The following is a 23,758-nucleotide window of genomic DNA, read 5'->3' as shown; positions in this document are numbered from 1 at the left end:
GGTCCAAGGGCAATGAGTAACCTCGAGAAGCAGGTGACTGCACAAGCAGTAAGCTATGGATTAAAAATTAAAAGGATTTCACATTCTTTCCAAAGTGTACTGCCCGGTGTCTGGCACACGCATGTTACAATATGACAATCTGCTCTATTTGTGAGCACCTGAGTGTATTACAGGGGATTACACATGCATATGATAGAATCTGGCTCCCGGTACAGTCAAAGGAGAACAGCATCAGCCACCAAATGTGCTGATCTTACACTGAAAAGGGTTGACTGAAAACATTTCAAGGGTAATGTAAACACAAGAATAAAGCTGTGGGTCTATTACTTAGTGATGTGGTTTTATATGCTGCATACGTAGACCTCTCTTTATACAATGAATATGGACAGTGCTGCAATAAAAACTGATGACACGTCAAATTGTTCACCTGAAGAAAAACCCTATTATAGTTCAGAAAATAATGCAACCAATTTTAATTTAATCTAGATACAGGTACTTTATTTACAAATATTTAGATTAATAGCATTTTGTTACATCAAATGAAGAGTACAGCAGTCTGAATAAATCCTTCAGTCACAAAAACAATAAAACCCACTGTAACTAACTTTGGGAGTCAGGGTATTGCACCTCAACAAGCCGCAGTCTTTAGTTTGTGATTGCTACCTTATATCCCAATGGGTGGTTTGTTTGTTTTGTTTTTGTAAATATACACACACACCAGCAGGTCATGGTCCCTGGGTGAGTCCCTTGTGATGCAACAGTGTAAGCAAAATGGATCACTGTAAGTCTTCAACAGAATATACCAATCTACTCCAGAAATCTTATTTTTTAAAAAGTTAAACAAAGACAAAAATAAAAATGAATCCACAAATTAACCAAAGCCTACTTTCTGCACATTCCAGTTTTGGCTTTTATTTAACATTGACTATACAATACTCTGGTACTACCACATGTTTACAACCCAGAAAGATGTACTTTTATGTTAGTGTCTGTAAAGAGGGATTTAAAATGTGTATTTTAAACACAGCAGTTGAGCTGAGTGCATTTTCTATAGTACGCTGAGGTGTTACCTACTCTATTTCAAATAAATTCTCAATTCCCAGCCACTGAATCATAAATGCAATAAGAAAAATCAACAGAAATGAAGAACTTAATAAAACATGTTGTCCAAAAAAATAAGATTGTTTCTCTTGCTATACAGTATTAATTCAGTGGCCAAACCACCTGGTGCAAAGTAATAACTTACTTTGTATCAGCACAAGCGCTGAAACACCCTTAGAAACACGTTCCCTTTTACAAAACAATTTATGCCAACATGACATAAAACAGCCCCTCATACTGTGAACACAGGGATATCTTAAGTTATTTCACTGTAGGGTTAAAAATGCACAATTTAAAATCCCTTAACAGCAGACCTGTGGTTCTGACTGTCCAGTTCAGAATCTGACCATTCCAAGAAGATAAAGGTATAAAAGCTTAAAATGTGCAATAGTAAACCCAGCCTTTTTTCTTTTTCTATACAGTAAGGCAAGAATGCAGCCTGTAATGCAAAAACGTTTACAAAAAGAGAAAAGCAGGTTAGCACATTGTCGATTGCACAAGAACAGTTAAGAAAATCAGCAGGTAAGCAACAGTGCAAAGATGGAACAGAATCTGCTAGTGTTAATCCTCTGATGCTAGGAGCTCTTTCCAGCATAATGTCCCCAAACACTGCCAGCACCAAGGGGTGGAGCCAGTACTACTTGTGAACTGCAGTTGTGTCTATTTCTTTGTGTGAAATGGAAGGGAGTAACATGGTCACATATAGGTCATACTGTACAAACTGGTATTTTATACTGTTCCAATGCCAGTAATCAATTTATTTTCTTCATTAAAATAATATACACAGAATGTATTGTTAGTTCGATTCCTTCAAATTTTATACATATTTACTTTCTGTTAAAGAGAAAAGGATAAAATGGTATAAAAAAAGATAAAGCTATTAATTAAGCACGAGAGAGAAGATAAATGGATATTTTCCCTGTGCGAGGCTAAGACAGAAGCAAATCTCGTCAAGAAAAATGCCACCCACACAACAGGAAATTTATCCAAAACAAAACAAAAGCAGTTATAGAACCCCTTCTCTACCATCAGAAGTAATTTCACAGCAATAAACTTATTGGTTACAACAGACATACTTCAACAGTTAAGGATGGGAAGAAAGGCTTAAGATATCACCAAATTAAACCGTACAGTGAGACAAAGCCTTGCCAAAGGGAGGGTAAAAATCATGAAGTCCAGCATCAGTGCTCGGTTTAAATCATATATTGGTGACATACTTATCACGAGGACAAGGGGGAAAAAAAGTCTAGATTTACCATGCAGGAGAGATTTATTACTCTACTTGCCTTTGATAACCTGATTACATCTAGTTGTTTAGCAGTTTAGTATTGTGTTAAACTGTTTTTACAACAGAGTTTTTTCTTTTTTTTTAATTAAACCCAGTAAGATGTACAGAAGACAATGAGGCAGTAAAAAGTACTGCTTCCAACAGACAGAGGTGAAAGGTCAAATGAGGGGCCACAGCAAAGAGGTCACTAGCAGCCACAGCCTTCTCTCTGGGGTTGGGGTTCACTGGTTAGCCGGCCTCCCTGCGGGGCTGAAGGTTTGTGTTGTACACCAGACTCAGCAGCATTCAGATCCAAGCTTCCATCCTGAATGTTCTGATAGATTTTCTTGGCAGCCTCAAGGAAGGCATCTTCTACATTCTCTCCCCTAAGAGGCAATTGATAACTTTATTGGAGAACCACAGTTTTCTACAAAAGACAAGACACTGACCTTTTGCTAATCTTTAGTTAACTGCCATGATGTCTCCAACTTAACCACTGTCATCTAATAAGAGATTACCAGAACACTGAGCTAAGAGAACATGGAAAACTATTTTCCTTTTTTTTTTTTTTTTTTGAGACAGAGACTCACTCTGTCACTAGGCTGGAGTGCAGTGGCCCGATCTCAGCTCACTGCAACCTCCACCTCCCAAGTTCAAGCGATTCTCCTGCTTCAGCCTCCCGAGTAGCTGGGACTACAGGAGCACACCACCACGCCCAGCTAATTTTTGTATTTTTAGTAAAGACAGGGTTTCACCATGTTGGCCAGGGTGGTCTCGATCTCCTGACCTCGTGATCCGTCTGCCTTGGCTTCCCAAAGTGCTGGGATTACAGGTATGAGCCACCACACCCGGCCGGAAAACTACTTTCTATGGAAAGCATACATACATACATGTACTGAAAGCCCTTTCTACAAACCCTATTTGGACAACTACATGTGTTATATGCAATCATTAAAATACTGTATGTTAATACACACCATGACAATTCAGATAGGTCATTTCTGTGATAACAGAGAGGATACTCCAAACAGAAATGAAATCTCTCCGAACATGCTGAAAAGAATTCCAAGAATAATATGGTCTGCTCAGCCAAGCATGAACTGAGCTGTTTTTAATCGAGTAATGGTGACATAATCATGCTTAGCCACGTTAACACCTCCATTCAGTTTTCTTTGGACTAATAGCACAGCTGAGACTAAATGAAAACAGGTTAGCCTCTCCTCACCACAAGAAATTTTTGGCCTAATAAATGAAGAACAATGATGGGTGTACCACAGTTCAATAGCAGACATGGAAGAACAATTAGAAAATGTTCACTATGCTTCTGAGTAGACACTATTCCCTTAAATCATGCTTTTTAATGTGATCAGAAGTATTACAGGAAGAACAGAATGACCAAGCTTGTCTGAGATGCCAAACTCAACCTCACTTGTGAAAAGTCAAACACTGTCATTTGGGAAAAGTCAAACACTTTTGAAATGTAAACAAAGTTTCATTTATTAACCTGGGTTACCAACAGGCATAATCAAGGTACAATCTTTTAAGTAACAAAAATTCGTATTATTTTGAAATGTAAAAAAGGAAGCAAAGAGATGTTTGCTGTTCTTCCTGCAGTAAGCATTACACATTTATAGATAGTACTTTATATGTGTATATACATTATATACTTTTCATATATACGGTTCTACTTTGAGAAACTTGAATATAATTGAAATATCTGTATTTTGGTCACACTTACGTTTTTGCACTCGCTTCGAGGAACAATAAGCCTAAAAATAAAATTCAGACTATAATTAGGACACTTCAAACTAACTCACAAGTGCACTTCTTTAGTAACATCTGAAAAGGTTTCCCATCAGTTTTTAGTACTCCTCCCATAGTATTTTATGAAAAAGTATGTAAGTTTGAGGTGGAGAGCATCTTTATATTTGTCACTAAATAACTGTACTGCTCCAACATAAATCACACAGAAATAGAAACACATTGTTACTTCCTCATTCTTGAGATTTCTGAGTCTGCATTAAAAAAAAATGCAAAAAAACCCAACAAAACTGTCAAGCCCACCTTTCCTTAATAATTCTCCAATTGTGACCATTAAGTCTTAAAGAAACTCACCGTTTTCTTCAGCAAACTGTTTGGCTTCTTCATATGTAACATCTCTCTGTGCCTCCAAATCTGCTTTATTTCCTATGAGAATTATTACCTAATTTGTGATCAAAAGAAAGACACCTTGTAACAAAAGCAGTAATTTAAACCAACCATGCAAATTCTGAAATCCAAAAATCTTGATAGAAAAAATAACTGGGCCTAAAAAGAAAACCAAGTACTAGCAATTATCCACTAGACAGGGCTACAGATTCATGAAGTCATTACTACAAAGGACATTAGCAATGATCTAGGTCAGGGGTTGACAAACTTTCTGTAAAGAATAAATAGTATATTCTTCAGGTTTGTGGGCCTCATATGGTCTCTGTTACATGTTCGTTGCTGGGTTTTTTTGTTGTTGTTTTTAACAACCCTTTAAAAATTTAAAAATCATCCTTAGTTCACAAGCCAGTCAAAAACAGGCTGTGGGCTGAATGTGGCCCACAGGCCATACATACTTTGGTGACACCTGGTCTAGTCCAAAGATTACGATATAGCTGAGTAAGATTACTAAGGGTTCATGGACAAGCTCCAGGGGATCTGTAAATACCTTGAAATACTGTAAATACTGTAATTGTGGGCATTCCCTAGAGGAGAAGATTCATGGCTTCCATCAGGTTTTCAAACAGTTCTGAGATCCTCAAAAAGTTTGAAAGCCACTAGGTTCAACTCCTTTAGGCTATCAGTAAGGAAACTGAAGCTCAAATAAGGCAAAAGGACTTGCTGAAGGTCACTCAGTGAGTCAGTGGTAGGAGGACATTAGATCTCAGGTAGAAACCCAAACTGAAATCTTGAGACAAATACTATCCTACCCCACACTATCCCTAGAAAGGATTGAGTTTATAGTTAACAGTAACTGATAAGCAATGTCTATGTGTATACACAAGGGGCAGCTGGGAGTAGGGGTTTGGGGGCACGTATGCAGTAAGTTCAAATCCAAGGCAAAGTATCACCCACCCACCTATATCCACCTTGGAACCATTCATACAAGTGAAGTTAGGCCAAAGTTAGAGGCAGCTCTGCAAAGTTGTAAGAAAAAAATATGTACCCTTGGGAAACAGCAAAGGGCTTTGGCCTTTACCTGGGGTGGGGAGGGGGGTTATGGATAAACTGTCTTTGTACATTTATGAGCTTATTTGACACCAACCGGTAAAATCCTTCCCTTTTTCCCCCTTCCAAACAGATATGGTAATCTAGATATGAACACTTTAGGAATGGATGGTTTCAACTAAAAGGCACTTCAGCCATTAACTTTTTTTCATGTAAAATTACAGCTCCTGGCTCTTCCACTTTCAAAAATGTGTGTCCATAAACCAAATAATCATTTTGATCTGAATGTAAACCTCATGCAAGGACAGTTAAGTAGTACAACAAAAGTGAGCATTCTTTAAACAGTGTGGACAAAGTGCCCACTGTGAAGGGGAAGAAACTTTCATACACTATCCATTAGTATTTTAAAAGAATAAAATAATGATACTTAAAAAGGAAATCAATTTATAAAAAATCAAGTCTGGTAAAGCCACAATGACTAGCATAGGGCCATTACAAGATAGGTACTCAAACAAGAAATACTGCCCCACTCCTGATTCCCTATGAATCTCCAAATAAGGCTTCTTATCTCCCTGAAAGGGAAGACATAAAGTGGCATGCTAATTACAGAGATACAAAACATGCCCACAACAAAATGGTAGAGAACACAACTTCTACACAGAAATCAAGGGCAATTCTATAGAAAATGGAGCACTTAAGAAAAACTCAAGAAATTTTTTTTCTCCTGATCTGGTTCTATTTCAAAGCACATAAATGAGGCAGGAAGGACACAGGGCGGGAAGGTTAATTTTATTATACTCCTCCACGGGCCCTCTACAACGAGTTTTGTTTTTAATATTTTACTTGAAATAGCTATAGACTCACAGAGACTTACAAAAAATAACAGTGAGGTCCTGTGTACCCTTCACCAAACTTCCCTAATGGTAGGATGTTATGTAACTATAATACACTCTCAAAACCAGGAAACTGACATTGGTACAATCCCCAGCCCTTATTCAGATTTCAGTTTTTACACATTCTCAGGCACATGTGCGTTCGTGCATGGGTGGTTCTATGTAATTTTATCTCAGGTGCAGATCTCCATCATCACTATCAGGATACAGAACTGTTCTATCACTACAAAGAAACTGCTTCTGTGCTGCCCTCTATGTCATCACACCACTACCACCCTCCACCCCCTTTGCTAATCCCTGGCAATCACTAATCTATTCCCCATCTCTACAATTTTGTCATTTTGAGAATGTTTTCTAAATGAAATCATACAGTATGTAAACTTTTGAGATTGGCTTTTTTACTGGGTATGATGCCCTTGAGACCCAGCTCAACTGCTGCATATATAAAGAATTCATTCCTACGTACGGCTTAGTAGTACTCCACTATAGAGATGTTCCGAACTGTTTAACCATTCACCTGTCAATGGCCAGGTTGGGAAACACCTAGGTTTCCAGTTTTGGGCTACTGGAAATAAAGCTGCTATGAACACCCATTTATAGGTGTGTATGTAAACCTTGGGTTTAATGCGATAATGGAAATGAAAGTTTCGGGCACAGTCCCTAGCATGATAGGCAAACAATGTTAACTGACTCTCAATATGATTAAACCACCATTTCCTGATAAAAGCTAATCTTACCACTGATAACACAGTTCTTGAAGGAGGCCTCTACCAAGTGTTGGGGGTATAAAGCCAAGTGAGACACAAGCCTTGTTCCTGAGAAACTCAAGTCACAGCTCAGTGTGTCTTTCCTCACATTGTTCCTGGCATACCCTCAACAATATCTACTGAAACTTCACTCACCCCTCAAGGACCAGCTCAAACACCACTCCTCTGTAAAGCTGCTTTCTCTCCAGATGGCACTGATCATCCTAGGCTCTCCAGCACTGTGCCAGTCCCTCTATTTCTAATTCATGCTTCAATCTACTTTGCAGCACAGTTATCTGCATATCTGCTGGTTCTCTCCCTGCTAGACTATAAGCTCTTTGGGACCAAGGATCCATGTTTATCTTTGTATACTGCAGAGTCTAGCATGGTGGCTGGCCTTTAAAATCTCAATAAATATCATCTCAGTCTGGTTAAGAAGCTAATGTTTTAACACATACAGAATCCTTTTTATTTTTGACTGAAATTTTTATCCTTAATTCTCCTCCTGTAGTTGAAATTTTTATTGAGGTAACGCATTCACATGCAGTTGTAAAAAACAGTACAGAAAGATCTCTTCTACGTTTTGCCCAGTATCCTCCAATGCTAAAGTTTTATGAAATTAATGCAGATCCCTTTTAAAATCATAATTTCAGATTTCATAGTCTTCACATGAGATCACCACTACATTCATAATAGTAATGACAAACATGAACAAAAAACCTAGGTATAATAAAATGCAAAACCTGGTTTAATAAGAACTGAAAAATAACTGTTAGGTTTTCTTCAACTAATTGAAGAATACAATAAAAATTCTCTCATTGTTAGTATCTGAAGACAAAAATCTCACCAGTAAATGGCTTCCCTTTTTGGGTTAGCTTAGTTCTTAAATTTTCTGTGTAATAAGATGCCATTTAACTTACAGTATTTGGATTGGTGAGATTCCTTGCATCTGTCAACCAGCTGCTTAAGTGGTTATATGTACTTCTTCTGCAAAAATAAAAGTTTAAATTTGTGACTGCCATATAATTATAGAAAAAAACTTAAATATTTAAAATACATATTTAATCAACATATCCTAAAATAATAATTTTGCTTTGACCAGTTACTCAGAACAGTAGTTGTGAAATACAACTGCATACTTTTCAAAAATCTAGCCAAACCTAATATTTTTAAATAAACAACTCAATATCCAACAACTTTGATAATTACAGGTCAGGAGTAAATTGTTTACTCCTAAAAGCATACCGTAAACAGACCAATAAGCAAGCAAGGAACAACACAGTAAATTGATGGAAATGCCAATGTGGAGTCAAAACTCAAATTACTTTGAAATCATACAGATTTTCAATCACAAAGCACAAAGTTGTATCAAAATGCCTAACCATGACACATTTAATGGAAGACACTTCTGCTTGTCTTTAAATTTTAATTTCATTAAAAACCAAGTCACACTATTATAAGCTGGCATACAATTCACCGTTCCTTAATAATTTAAAGAGCAAGCTAACCATAACAGCATAAAATTGACTTTGAAGACATCTGACAAGAATTCAAGTCCCCAGATATCAGTGAAAAAGTTCATCCTAACTTTGTTCTCTTATCAGGCAGCTAAATTATTCTGGAATTTTAACTGTCCTATTTTTCTACTTTCTCCAAGCAAGAGTTTAAAAACTCATAGGCTCATTTGCACTAGCCAAGTAAGCTCTAAGATAAGTAAACAAACCCAAATATTTGTAATATCATACACAGTAGAATCTACCAAAGGGGTCAAAGATAATAAAATTTTTGAGGTTAAAAATGTTTCTGATTTATAGACTCACAGAATGTTAGTCTATCTTACTCGTTTAACATGTGAGGAAACGGAAGCCCATAAAGACTTAACTGGTGTCAAAACCAGGCCTAGAACTCTTTTACAAATACCACATGTCCTTTAAGTGTCTCTAGTTTAGTCCTGTGAATATATTCCATGATCTCTAGCTGCCAGTTCTCATAGAAAATCTGTTATTCAAAGTATATCGTTCTTTCCCAATGAGAACTGAAAAGAACTCCTTAGTCAGACTTTTATTGTGTTACATCATATTATTCATAAATCACCACTTAGATGTCAAAAAAGTCATATATATCAAAATAGCCCCTTTCCCCCCAATGTTTTAGAATTTTCTAAGTAAACAATGATAAAATACAATTTTTAAAAAGCACAAGCCTTATCTGTGTTTGATATTTGTATTATTGGCATATCTTGACTTTATACAACAGGTATGTTTTACTACTTCATGCATAAACCTTAAACAAGTCTGAACATTTCTACTGACTTTGATGAATTTTAAAATTTCAAAGCTGACACAGAGAGTGAAGTACACAGAAAAGCCTAGTACCAAAATCATATAAACCATATTACTTACATGTACCATAACTTCTGCCAATGATTCTGGTAATTGTTATTAATTTAATATTCACTATCATTATAATTTTAAATCTATAAATAAATATTATTCAAATATTAATTGGTGGTACTAGTACTAAAAAAAAGTGCTAAAATACTAGATATGTCAAAATGTTATGGCAAAACAACTGTCACGACAAGCTACGCTGTCAATTTAGAAAAGCACCCTGTAACAATGAGAGTTAATGACAAAAATAAAAAGGGACTTTTACGTTTGTAAAATGTCAAAGAATAACAGAAAAAAACTGCTGTCATGACTGCAATATCAAAGTCACTATAAAGTATCACTTTAGCACCTGACTAAAGCCTGGGGTACTCTTTTCCAGTAACAGTTTTTATTGCAATATAATGAACATATCATAAAGCTTATTCTTTTAAAGTACGTAATTTAGTTGTTTTAAGGATAGTTACAAACCTGCACACTGATCACCACTATCTAAGTCTAGAACATTTTCATCACCCCAAAGAGAAACTCTGAACTCACTTAGAAGTCACTCACTCCCATCCTCTGGCAATCCACTTTCTTTCTCTATAAATTTACCAGAATATAAATTCTCGATATTTCATAAATGAAATCATACAGTATGTGTCTCTTAGTGTCTGGTTTCTTCCACTTAGCATAATGTTTTCAAGTTTCATCTATGTTGTGGCCTGTATCAGTATTTCCTTCTTCCTTATAGCTGAGTAACATTTCATTGTATGGATGTATCACAGTGTTTATCCATTCATCAGTTGATGCATGTTCTGGTTGTTCCCAGCTGAAGTACTTTTTTTGATGACTTGAATAGACACAGATTTTACCAAAAGTATTAACTATGCTTAAAAGATATGCTTAAAAGCAAAAACAATATTCTTAGCACACATCACCATACTTAAATTTTATTGAGTTTTTAATTATGTGAAGTCTTCAGAAATGCATTCCTTATAAAATCAGACAGTTCTGTGTAGGCGGCCAGGTTTATTAACAGTCTTCCCATAATACTCTTGATCGTTATCACAGATTGCCTGGCTATAATGAAGGGCATTAAGGCTTGTTTCCCTCTGAGGCCACCCAATTCTAGAATTTACTGAAAACTTTAGGCACTATAATTATAATTAGTCAATATCTTTATTCTAAGGCAGCATTTCCCAAAGTGTGTTCCTCAATAAAATAAGCTTAGGAAACACCAAATTAAATAAAGTCATACAGCAAAGAATTTCTTACTGCAGAACTTCCCAGAGTCTTAATATGCTAATGCACATTATGACACATCAAGAGGAAACCTTTTAAGGCATTTTCCGAAAGGAAATATGCTTTAAACTCTAATTATCACTTGGTCCCACTCACCCATCTTTACCCCCAAGAAACAGAGTCACATTGCTTTTGACTGGCACTTTACATCAACATGAAAGGTGATCCAGTTCATTTTCTAGCTTACAGTAGACAAACAGTGCAGGGTCTAATCAAGTGGCACAGTTTTCCATGTTCTCCAAAGTCAAACCTTTATGTACAGTAGTTTTATTACTTTACATCAAGTGCTTTGGAATTCCAGAAACAGTCATGTTGAAATAAATTTAAACCTACTGCATGTAGTATTGGAAGTCATTTCTATCCATTTTAAGAGAAAAAAAAATTAGTAAATAAATACTCAAACACCTTCAGATGCAAGCATAAAATTTTTTATAATCTACCATGCTGGACTAGCAAAACTCTTTGCTTGGCCTTCTGAGAGGTGTAAACTTTAACACTAGAGACTAAATAGAGTAAGTCCCAAGAATGAGTTGCTTGCTTTCTACTTAAAAGAACATTTTATATAAAATATTATTTCTCCTCAAATCATTCAACTGAAGCTGCTTTTCAGAACTGTATTCTTCTATTAGCTTCACCCAATAACTCCCTAAATTTTTCTTCAGTCATAAAAACTTTCGGAAAATATCAATGTGTTATATCAAGTTTTACATGGCAACTTAAGAAACCATAAAAAACAAGTAAGTTCATTCACAGTCATACAATTACAAACTAAAAAAAAGCCTATCAAATTTTTTTTTAAATGCCCAAAGTAGATTTATTTTCCCCATATGAAGGTTGAAAAATTATCTCTTACCTAGTGATATCATAGACCATAAGAGCTCCCGCAGCTCCTCTGTAGTAGCTCCGTGTAACAGCCCTAAATCGCTCCTGTCCTGCCGTATCCCAAATCTGCAGTTTTATTTTTTGGCCACTAACTTCGATTATTCTTGTACCAAATTCAACACCAATTGTGTGAGGACAATCAGCCATAACTGTTAAGGAGGAAAAAAAGTAATAGCCCAATTTTCAGAAAACTTCAAATTAAGCCTAGAGGGGGAAAATCCACTAAATAAGCAAATGGCTTACTAATACTTACAGGCTATAAATAGACTAAAGCTACCGCTAAAAAAAAAAATTAACAAACACCCAGAAGTAAGAAGTCAGGGAAATGTGACTGTACTAGAATCGGGGTCAGCAAACTTCTAGAAAGGACCAAGCAGAAAATATTTTAAGTTTTGCAGGTCAAAAGGTCTTTGTCACAAACTACTCAACTCTGCCACTGAGGCATAAAAGCAGCCAGAGACAATATGTAAAACAGGCATGGTTGTATTCCAATAAATTTTATTCACAAAAACAGGCAGTGACTGGATTTGCCCCACTGGCCACCGTTTGCTGACCCCTCGGCTAAAATAATCTGCTAAGTAAAAATAAGGATTTTAATTAATTCTTCACAATATCAACATTATACCATTTAGCCTTCTTACAATCATTATCTATAACAGATCAATCAATGGTCTTGGTACCCTAGGAGTTGTTAGTCAAACAGATTCTTATCCCAGAAAATATCAGTGTCTCAAAGAAAATCAGCATGTTTTATATATATATGCATATATTTTAGAGACAGGGTCTTGCTCTGTCACCCATGTTGGAGTGCAGTAGCACAAGCATAGCTCACTGTAACCTCGAACTTCTGGGTTCAAGCAAGCCTCCCACGTAAGTCTCCCAAAGCACTACTGGGATTACAGGCATGAGCCACCACACCTGGCTAACATATACTACTTATTATACAATGACAAGTTATATATGTCTAAGCCAATGAACAAATTTATTAGTCCTTTCCTTATAATGAGGCCACTTAAAACCTAAACCCACCATTCTCCAGTACAAGGACACAGACTTCTGGGCACTTCATAAAATGTTACATCAAACCTCTGTGGTAAGCAGCACAAAAATGTCAAAGAAATAATTTCAACTATACAGAAACACTTTCAACTATATTTAGCATATCAGTTACAACACATTGGTCCCTTCTATCACCCAAGAAAGAGTAGAAAGAATTCCATTTTAAGTATTTCAAATCTGTTATTTAACAAATGATACATGCAGCAAATTTCTCCTAATAAGATAATCAATTCCTGTAACAGAAAGTCAGAGAATAAAAAGATTAAGTTTGACATTATTTTATGTATTTTTAAAAATTATTTTAACATCAAGAAGATCAAAACAAGCAAATCAGATTATATAATGTGTATAAAAATCAACCCTAAAACATGCTGGCATATTTCATTTTATCTGTACCCATTTAAAAAAAGTACAAATATAGGGAAAGGTTATATACTTTCTGAAATGAAAATGACACTTTCTAAAAAGTAGAAACATGGCGATAAAGAAAACTATTAATGTTTACCTCATGTATTGAACTTACATTTTTTTTCTGTAAATTGATGAAGCAAGCAAGATTTTCCTACTCCCATGTCCCCTGTTTAAAAAAAAAGAAGTTTCAGGTGGCAATTACATTTCTCAATTTTATGCAATGATCGCTATATTCCTTACCATATAACATATCACAAGTTTCTGGGACACTTAACAAATTTTTATTTTCCTACTTTATAATGATTCAAAAGTTTTCACTGTGAGACACAAATGGAATATTATTCCCAATCTTTAGCAGTGACAGAATTTGGCTGTAAATTATTACTGTTAATAAATAGCCACCAGCTGGGAAGTGCTTATTTTTTTAATGGAATTTTTTTTACTTTGAGCTGTTTCAAAATTTTATGTTTTTGTTTTGTTTTGTTTTTTTCCTTTAACTCATGCATAAAAGCAACAAATTTCAAAAACTGACAAATGGGGTAGCATGTAACAAGCAGAAATAACAAACTGAGTTCTGGAAGCTTGATTCACTAGGTCCCTGTCTTATACTTCTTGTATTATTCTATGAAAGAAAAGAATTTGCATTACATGAAAACCCCAGGAGAAAAGATGTCATCTCTGACTGTACTATAGCAATGTTAACCCTTGATGAAGGAAACATTAGAATGGACACATTAAGTTCAACATGAAAGCAAATTGTTCTAATGTGAACAATTCATTGAAAAACGTGTACTTTCAAATGTAGTTTTATGTTTGGATAAATAGTATTAAGACAATTTGAGCAAAACCTTGAAACTTAAGGAAAAAAACACCAATTAAGAAAAATACTATATTTTATATATATTACACAATTGATTTGGAATCAAACAATATTCTCTACCAATTTTTCCTTATAACAGAAACCCAGGGGAATCTGAGAGCTTTCACAGTATTTTAGGAATGTTTCTGCACTCCTTGAAACACTGATACTTCCTAGCATCAAAAAGCTTTCAAGCAGCCCTCAAGAACAATGAACATCACTTCACAAGGTACCCACCAGCACTGTACCACAGAAATATCCATGGCCACAATGCAAAAGCTGCATTGCTAATGCAAAAATAAATCTTATAAAAGGAGTTCTAGTTTTACAGTAAGAAAATCACTCACCCCTGAAGTGGTACTGTTTAAGTATTAACATATAAATATTTTGTATGTTAACCTTCTTTTGGGAACAAGAGTGTAAATAAACTTACCAATAATAATATATTTAAAGATGTAAGAGTAGTTGTATGGTGCAGTTGCCATGGTGGCACTAAAAACAAAGAAATCTCTGTTACTTCAGAAGGAAAGCATATACAAGTAATTCAAACAGATCACTGCTATCCTTTAAAGGTAGAAAAGGACACTGAATACAAACAAATGTTGGTTACAGTAAGTCAAAATAAAACTGCATTTCACAAACTGATCAAATACACAAATTCTCTTGGATGAATGATGCTTACACATTCTCATGTGCTATCCACAGAAATATAAGAAACCATTTATACCACAACTCCAATATTTCACTTAATATCCACTAGAACTTAAAAGTATAATTTAAAAAAATCCAATAAGTATTAATCTGAAAATTGTCAAACAAAAAAACTTTATAAATTTAAGTTAAACATCACTATAGTCTCTTCTCCCCTTAAAGTCACCTTCCCTGTTAACTGATCAAGTAAGTTACTAATGATCTACTTGTTCAGAACTCTGATTTTAAACAGAATGGTATATAAAGGAACCACTTAATTTATAAACACAAAACAACGTTTTTACTCTACTTTAAATCAACAGTTAGCAGCGCAAAGAGCAATCGTATGATTTCCAAATCAATGTTGGAACTAGACTGAATCACATGAAACTGTTCTTCCTATAGATTTTTCAAGTCAACGTTTATTGGCATTTTCATATAGCTCAACCTAATACAGGACTTGCAGATTATCTCTCTCTCACACACACACACACACACATTTTTTGAAGACCAGGCTGGTCTTGGGTCTTGAACTCCTGGCCTTAAGCGTCCCTCCCATCTCAGTCTCCCAAAGTGCTAGGATTACAGGCATGAGCCACTGTGCCCAGCCAGATTAACAACATAGTAAGTGCTTCCCATACACTATTCTAGGGACTGAAAGAAATAATGTCATAAAATTGTACTTATGGTTGCAAAATTTGAAAGCTTGTGTATTAGAAGATATTTCAAAAGATCACAGCCCATTTCTTACCCTCAAATAGACTTAACCTAAAGAATTCTAATTTCTCTTCTACTTAAAAAGAAAACAAAAAACTTTCCAATTTATTCAAATGAATTATCTGAATGTGTAAGACACGTGCTAGGTCCTAGAGAGAAACAAGGGGGGGAACTGTAAAACTGGTAATAACTTTCAATAAAGTTTATTCTCAAACCAGCTTTCAGCTTAAGACAAAAATTATTTATACATATAAAGATTTCACCCATTTAAAAAAATCTGACTTACAGTATTTTTAAGCCTGGCTTTTAGTGTTTCTGTCAATGTCACATTACACAAGCCAGACATTTAATATGACTGGAGAAATTTATTTACTGAAATTATCACCTTACTATATACCATATTTCAAGCAAAAGTTCTATATAACAACATTGAACCCATAGAAAGAATATATATTTAAAACAAGAGTATTATTATAAGGGAAGAGGAAGTTGTTAATTAAAGTATTAATCACTTCCACACACTACAGTCTTCTCACTTAGCTATCTGTATTACATTTAGTGAAAGTAGAAGCCTTGTTACCCATTCCAGTTTGGCATGTTCTAACACATTTATAATCAGTCTCCTGCATCACAGAAAACTCCCTTAACCAGTTCTTTCAGGAAAGGGAGTTTTTCTAGTTAGATTAACTGATTCTGAACATCACAACAACTTTATTCCCTTTTCCAGGCACTAGGGACTCAAAACTTTTAAGAATGAACTTGGTCCTGAGACTAAAACTGGTCTGGATTATTTACCTGATCTCTGAACCAGATGCCAAACACAAGGGGGAAAAGTAATCTCTTACATTAAAAATATTTAAAGATTATTAACTTCTTAACTTGAATTCTTCCGACTCTTCTAATCAATTTTTAATTCTTCTAAATTCTTTCCCCATTCAAACCTGGGTAAAAGTAATCAGTCACCTTCAAATTACTGTCTCTTCTGTGCTCTTCTCCCTTGATTTTCCTAATTTCTTTCCCTCTTCTAACTAAAGGTTGTAGTTGTACATACTTTGCTCCTTCTATTTTATGTTAAAGCTATGACTTCTAACAATCCCAAATTTGTACTTCAAATGCTTTAAAGACTATCATAAAATTGTGACCCAATTTTAGTTGTACTAATTTGTGCACCTGCTAATTATCATACATTCATTAAATGTGAGATAACTAACTTTGAAAATGTATCTTAAAATTACAAACATTCATATAGTAGAAACTATTTCCAAATAAAAGAAATGATCACTATTTCGGATTTAATACCAGGGCTCTGTCTCACCACACCACACATTTTTCTTGCTCGTTTCTTTAAAAATTACAAATAAAAACCATAAAAGCAGAATTAAAGGAAAACTACTCAAACTTACTAATTTCAGTAAACAAAGGCAGAAAACATTTAACACTGTAGCCACCAACACTCACAACAGGTCTTCCCTTTCTTATTCTAAGAAGATACTGTCTAGATTTAAATATATTCCCATAGTTGACTGATATTAATACATTTCAGTCAAAAGTATTTGCAGTAGAATTATATTCAATACTAAATAGGCTTAATGTTGCTTTAACAAAAGATTTCTCAGTCTCATTTCTTGAACATGAAACATACCATTGTTAAGGTGAGGAATATATTTTTACCTAACTTTGGAAGGGAAAAAATTCTTCCCCTATTATTTAACAGTACTTTTGCTTTACTTAGAGAACTCTTGAGTCTAAAAAAAAGGACAGGAAATGCTGGTCTGGTTCAAACTCTGAAAACATGAGCCCACTTAACATTACAATCCCCATAAATGAAAAAAAAAAATCCTGGTAATATTCTATAACTTGTATACAACTACCGGGACAATTAAAATTCACTTTATTCCACATTTTACAAAAAGTATTCGAATCAAGTTCATATGTAAGTAAAAGATCTTTATTGCCTTTAAAGGAAAAAAAGTACTACATATTTAGACAACAGGCATTTAACACATAATCAACAATTTGCAAACTAATAAGAAATACAATTGTGAGTTACTATTTATTGGGTACTTGACATATGCCGGGCAATGTGCTAAATATTTTACATACAATTTCATTTAATCCTTACTACTATCCTATAACATAGTTAATTATTATCCTCATTTTACAGATGAGGACACAGACTCAAGAGGTAACATGCCCAGGTCACACAGCCAAGTCTGTACTGAACCTAGGACTGTTTTAACTACAGAGATCCCCTCTTAACCACCACACCATCCTGCCCTCTCCACCGTCGTGCCTCCTCCATATGGTTATCAGATGTACCATGTAGCTCTGCAGTATTCACTCGCTTAATTATAATTTAATATTCTGAATAAGATACATGAATTACATTCAGAGGATGCACTGCAGTCAGAATTTATAGATATAAATGACTGGTAATACTAGTAATACTAACTTGTAATACTAGTAATACTAACTTATAATACTATAATTCATCTACTTAGAAAAAGTTTCTTGAGAACACTTGAGAGTAAACCATGTAATGATCTATACTACTTTTTATAATTCTTACTTAATTCTCACAACTCTGCAGAGTCATTATCATTATGTCCATGCAAAAAATTAAAGAAACTGAGGTTTGGAGAAATTCACTCATTTGGCCAATGTTATAAAGTTTGTAAATGGTAGACCTAGAACTTGAACCCAGGCCTGATTCCAAAGACCATGATTTTCTCTAAGGTATTATTAGCTTATTTCAGGTATGTACAGGTAGACTGATAAAATAAAAATCAGAGAAAGAGGAAGGATATTAGTGCATGTAAAATTTAGCTATAAACTACCCTTGCTGCCAAGAGAAATATTTACTAAATGCATAGTAAAGACTAACAATTGTGCCATGTATTCAACTGACTCCTTAAAAATATTAATATGCTTAATATTGCTTTAATAAAGGATTTCTCAACCTCATCTCCTGCACATGAAACATACCAGTTTTCACCACTGTGGAAACATACCATTTCACCACTGTGAAAATATACCATTTTTCACCACCATTTTCACCACTGTTAAGGTGAAAAATGTATTTTAAAATGGGGTATGCCATCTTGTAAAATTCTGCATATTTCTTTTACTCAACAAAATCATAAGACACATTTTCATGTCAGTACATTTAGATCTAAATGGTTACTGAACAAATATTAAACACTAATTATTGTTGTGACAAAAATAGAATGCATGGTTTCTATTTACTGAATCAGACACCTTTCTAAGATTACACAGACATAAACGACTAGTTTTGAAACATGTAGGTACAGATGTGAAGGTATACACTTTCATACATACTGCTTGTGGAAATGTGCCAACATTTTGGAAAGTAATCAGTATATTTAAAAATCTTAACAATAATCCAAATCATCCTTTGGCCCAGAAAGTATCCTACATATACAAAAGCTTCAGCCCATAAGGCTACAGGTATTAGTGCATTTAATGCACCGTTTTTACAGCAAAAAACTGGAAATAATCAGCAAACAAATGACTGAATAAAGTACATCTATAATACAAAATAATATCCATCTAGTTTAGAAACCATTTTGATCGATATGCATTAACCTGGAAATACATCCATGATTTTAAGTGAAAAAACACATGTTGCAGAGTTTTATGCAACAGCATACCCCACTTTCAAACACACACACATTCAACCCTATATTCATATAATATGGAATACACATCAAATTGTGAAAAATACATGGACAGGAGAAACAGGGAAGAGAGAAATTATTAACTTTTCTTTATATATCCCTGCACTGACTTATTATAATGAATTAAAAATAAAATTTTCTCTACCGATAAATATTTCAAAAGCCCTTTTCTATGTAATTTTAATACAGGTTAAAGAATACCCAAACAAAAACAAACAAATCTCCCACTCATAATATTCCCAACATTATTTCCGCATTTACTGATAATAAGAGGAATATCTTATGAAGCCAATAATACGATTGGCCTCAAAATAAAAAAACCAACACTCAATAGTAGAGGGCATATTTTTGGGAGTTTTTTAATAGCTTAACTACTTACTGTTTGCTCTGATTTTAAAAACTGTTATACAGTTATTCTACTCCTTAGAACCTATGATGTTACTGTATAATTTTTACATAGCTGATCCAAGACATAACAAGGGAAAAGCAACCCACTAAATATTCCAGGTAATTTAATTCTTATCCTTGTTATTTCCACTGATAAGTTTTTTGTTTGTTTTTTAACATGCACGACGTTTTGTTAAAAATACCAGAGCTGAGATGGACTGCTTCTGTGGTTCCAACATAAACATATCTGTTAAGTATCTACTAAGCACAAAGCATTGTGCCAGGCTTTAGCAAGACAGCAATGATCAAAAAAGACAACACTGTCTCTGCCTTCGTGGAACTCAACAACAGAAGCATGCTGACTTGCTTTAGAGGCCCACTAAAATGGACCACTACTACCTGATTTGTCAGTCAGGCGGATAAAACTTCTGTAGTTAATCTAATAATCTAATGTAATAAAAATGAGTGGTCAATTTCCTCAACAGTAGTACAAGTAGCCCACCCACTTAAAAAAAAAAAAAACCTTACTTTTGACAATATACTTAATGTCACTTTTATATAAATAATGTGAATCATTTTAAAAAGCTGGATTGCTTAATGTGGCAAAAGTAACTTTGATGGTCTTCTATATACAGGAAATAAAGTATTATAATACTGGACCTCTGTTTACAGAAAGAAAGCACTTAACAACCAAAAAGCCAAAAAAAAAAAATCCCTGCACTTACTGCTAAAGTTAAAAGGATTAATAGTGAAAATTTTACTACTGATATTGTGTCTGAGATTTGCTTCAAAATAATTTGGCAAGGAGGAGGCAAGTGTATATTGATGAAGCAAGACTGATCACTGTTGACACTGGCTGACAGGTATATGAATGCTCAGCTCAGTATGCTACCTGATTTTGTATATATTTAAAATTGTCTAGAATAAGAAGCTTTTTAAAAGTCAAGTATAGTACCTCTAATACTTCTATTTGTCAAACTGTTGTCTTTAGCCATGTCTGGCATTTTTTACCACATAAAAATGTTTCAGGCCTCTTTTAAAAAACATGAAACATCTCTCAATAGCCCAAGTTTTCACATTTTATTTACCTTAACCAAGTTTCCTCCACTAGCACAATATCTTACTGTGACTATGCAAAGATATTTGATATTGATAAAAATGAACACTCCAAATTCTGTTGCAAAGTTGAAGTATGCAACAATGATAAAGTTTAACTGTAATACAAAAAAAGCAACAACTTTTTAAGATGTAGCTTTAATTTCAAGGGATTTTTTAATAGCTATTATAATCTAAGGTTTTACGTCTTTACAATAACTGCCATTTATTGAGGGCCTAACACATGCCAGCTACTTTATAAACAGTCTCTAATCCTAAAAACTCATTTTTCAGATAAGGAAACCGAAGTGATCTACCCGTGGTCATACTACTACTAAATGGAGAGCTAGAATTAAGGCCCAGGTTTAACTCTACATGTAGCTCTCCAAAGCTATGCTCCTCTCTCATTCATTCAAAAGATATTAAACACCCACTATGTGCCTGGCACTGTTACAGGCACTGATTTACTATATGCCAAGCAACGTGCTAAGGGCTTTCTTTAAACCCCATTTAATCCTAGCAACAACTCTAAGATGCAGGTCCAATTATACCCTTTATAGATAAGGACACTGAGTCCGAAAGGTTAAGTAACTTGCTTAAGATCACTTAACTAGGAAGTGGCAGTACTGGAGGGAGAACCCTTGACAGTATGACTCCAAAACTCTTAACCACGACATACCTCTAGGCATGATCAAATAAAACTGCCTAAACAGAACTTGGAAGAAAAAATTTGAAAAGGCTTGGGGGAATAAAGGGGTAGGAGCTGGATTACTGCAAGGTCAAGTTTGTCCTCAACAATCAAATCTAAATAAAAGGCAGTTGTTCCTCTACAATATTTACCTTAGAAAAATAAAAGAATTTTTTAAAGGCAGTTGGGATAGTAACGAAATGAGCAGTAAACTTTGCAAGAGTTCAAATCTGGGCTCTGACACTTGCTGTGGGGTCACCAGGAAGGCACCTGTCCTCTTGGAACCCATTTCTTCTTCATATATGAAACTGAAATCCTGGCATCTCTCCTTTGGGGTTTGTAAGCATGAGGATTTGCCAGTGTAGTGGTTGACTTTATGGACTTTAGGTCATAAAAGGGTAATCAGCTGTCATCCAATGCGAACACAGTAAAAAAGGAATAAAGTTGTAACTACATTATAAATGGTCATGTCTGTAACCCTAGCCTAATTTTTGAATGTAGTACAGAAACCACCAGCCACAGTGTGAGCCGAAGCCAGTTTGTAATGTACCGTCAACAGCCAGACACACATCACAACTTTAGGCCTCAGTTTCCTCACTTATGAAGTGGAGACAACTTATCTTCGAGGGCTACGCGGGGCAAGATAAATAGGTACAAAAATACCTAAATATGTACCTGGCCCACAGTTAAAACGCTTAAAACACTCCAGCTCTGTCGTCTTCTCTTAGCTTCTAGAAATGCCACAACTTTCTCTTATTTCTAGATGCTCTGTAGGTTCAGGGCCGTAGAGGCTGTCCACGGGCCTCACAGGAACGCACCAAAACCAGGACATCGCAAGCACAGGCGCACAGACCCAGACCCCGGCCCCGGCCCGGCTGCAGGGCCGGGCTCCCCACATCGACAAGGACACCGGAGCTGCCCCGAGACGCCGAGAGGGCTGCGAAGAGCTGCCTTTGTACTCAGAGCCAGACACGGCCTACGGGACGGGACCGCCACGTCTGGGGCTTGCGGGCTGCAGGGCGCCGCGGCACGCGTGGGTACACCCTGCGGGGGCGGGCTGCGGCCGCGGGGAACAGCGGCGAGAGGGGGGCCCGCGGGAGATGCGGTCCTGCCCAGCCGCGCCGAGAAGGCGGGGAAGGCGAGGCCGAAACACACCCTTCCCTGCACGCCTCGGAGCGCCCCGCCGGTTGGGGAGGGCAGGAGGCTCAGGCCGGAGCCGCGCAGGGGACACCTCCGCCCCCGCCCGGGAGTCCTGTCAGGCCGGCGCCGCGGCGCTCACCGCCGACCCACGGGCTAGCCACGGCCTGACGGGGCCTGGCCCCGGGGCGCCGCCCGCCTGCGGCCCGGTCTCCGCCGTCCCCACACACGCCCCTCTGAAGAACCCGGCGCGAGGAGGTATCAGCCGGCCGGACACTGCGGAAGGTCCGGGTTACCTGGGGGGTTGCTGGTGGCTGGGCAGCTTTCCGGGCGGGAGGGGGGCGTCAGGACCAGGAACAGGAGTGCGGACGCAGCGGGAGAGGGGCGGGGGCGGTCGACCGAGGCCCCGGCAGGTACACTGGCAGGCCGAGAGGTGCAGACGCGCCGGCAGCAGTAGCGGCAGTAGCGGCAGTAGCGGTGGCAGCGGTGACTGCTCCTGTGGCTCCCTCAGTATCTTCCTCGGGCTGGTCCAAGATGGCGGCGCTCCCTGCACAGGGTTTCCTGTCACCCTCGCAATGGGCCGGACCACAAAAGAAGGGGGAGAAGATGCGCGCGCAGCTGGCGGAGCCCGGAAGAGGGTGGCCGAGGCCAGCCCGCTAGCCACGCCCCTTCCTCAGCCCTCACCTCTGGACTTGTCGCGCCGCCGCTGAGGCCCGCCCCACGGGCGCTCGCGCCCGGAGGGAAGGTGGAAAGCGCGTATGCGCAAGCGCAGTCGCGTGTCCTCGCCTCTTGGGGGAGCTACTGCGCAGGTCTGCGTGGAACCTGGTGGGGTGCGCCTGCGTCTTGGAGAACTAGGGTTGTCGCTCGTGGAGACTTTTGAACAATTTTTAAAGCCAACATTTACCACTTATTGGACGCTTACCGTATACTGGCCACCATGCTAAGCATGCATTTACTGCATTCATTCAACGTGTATTTATGGGGGCATTTACTGTATATACCGCTATATGCTTCGTATATACCGGTCCTGTCCAACAAACGTCGGAGGCACGCATCCCCATTGTATCCATGGAGAAACTGAGGCTCAGGTTGGTCAACTCTCTTGTCCAAGATCACGCAGCTAGGAAGTGACCCTGCATTTCATCTCTATTTTGACTTCACTTTGGGGTTGCCTTTGACAGGGTGAGAGAAATGTGATATTTTTCACAATTTGTCTACCACCTGCCATCTTCCAACTTGCTCTGCCATAATCACTGCCC

At 36.9% G+C, this 23,758-nt stretch overlaps 1 protein-coding gene across 1 annotated transcript; it reads right to left on the bottom strand.

Annotated features, from left to right (window-relative positions):
• Positions 1–470: 470 nt before the first annotated feature.
• RAB14 (RAB14, member RAS oncogene family) lies at positions 471–23,258 on the bottom strand. The gene is made up of 8 exons (XM_003833107.5): positions 22,796–23,258; positions 14,521–14,579; positions 13,341–13,394; positions 11,730–11,907; positions 8,123–8,189; positions 4,484–4,571; positions 4,107–4,137; positions 471–2,754 (listed from the first exon to the last, which is right to left on the bottom strand). The coding sequence occupies exons 2-8, from the start codon at positions 14,570–14,572 to the stop codon at positions 2,577–2,579; spliced, it is 648 nt and encodes a 215-aa protein (XP_003833155.1). The 5' UTR covers positions 14,573–14,579; positions 22,796–23,258; the 3' UTR covers positions 471–2,576.
• Positions 23,259–23,758: the final 500 nt, after the last annotated feature.

Source organism: Pan paniscus, chromosome 11 (genome assembly GCF_029289425.2).
Source record: "Pan paniscus chromosome 11, NHGRI_mPanPan1-v2.0_pri, whole genome shotgun sequence".
Classification (NCBI taxonomy): Eukaryota; Metazoa; Chordata; class Mammalia; order Primates; family Hominidae; genus Pan; species Pan paniscus.
The sequence above is the reverse complement of the archived record's forward strand: the minus strand, read 5'-3'. Positions and strand labels throughout refer to the sequence as shown.

Excerpts from the sequence above, each read along its gene's own strand:
- RAB14 (XM_003833107.5), bottom strand. The coding sequence starts at position 14,572 with ATGGCAACTGCACCATACAACTACTCTTACATCTTTAAATATATTATT. Across the intron at positions 4,572-8,122 it reads ATCTCACCAATCCAAATACT|GTAATAATTCTCATAGGAAA; the intron begins GTAAGTTAAATG and ends ATCACAAATTAG. Across the intron at positions 2,755-4,106 it reads CTCGAAGCGAGTGCAAAAAC|GGGAGAGAATGTAGAAGATG; the intron begins GTAAGTGTGACC and ends ATTGCCTCTTAG.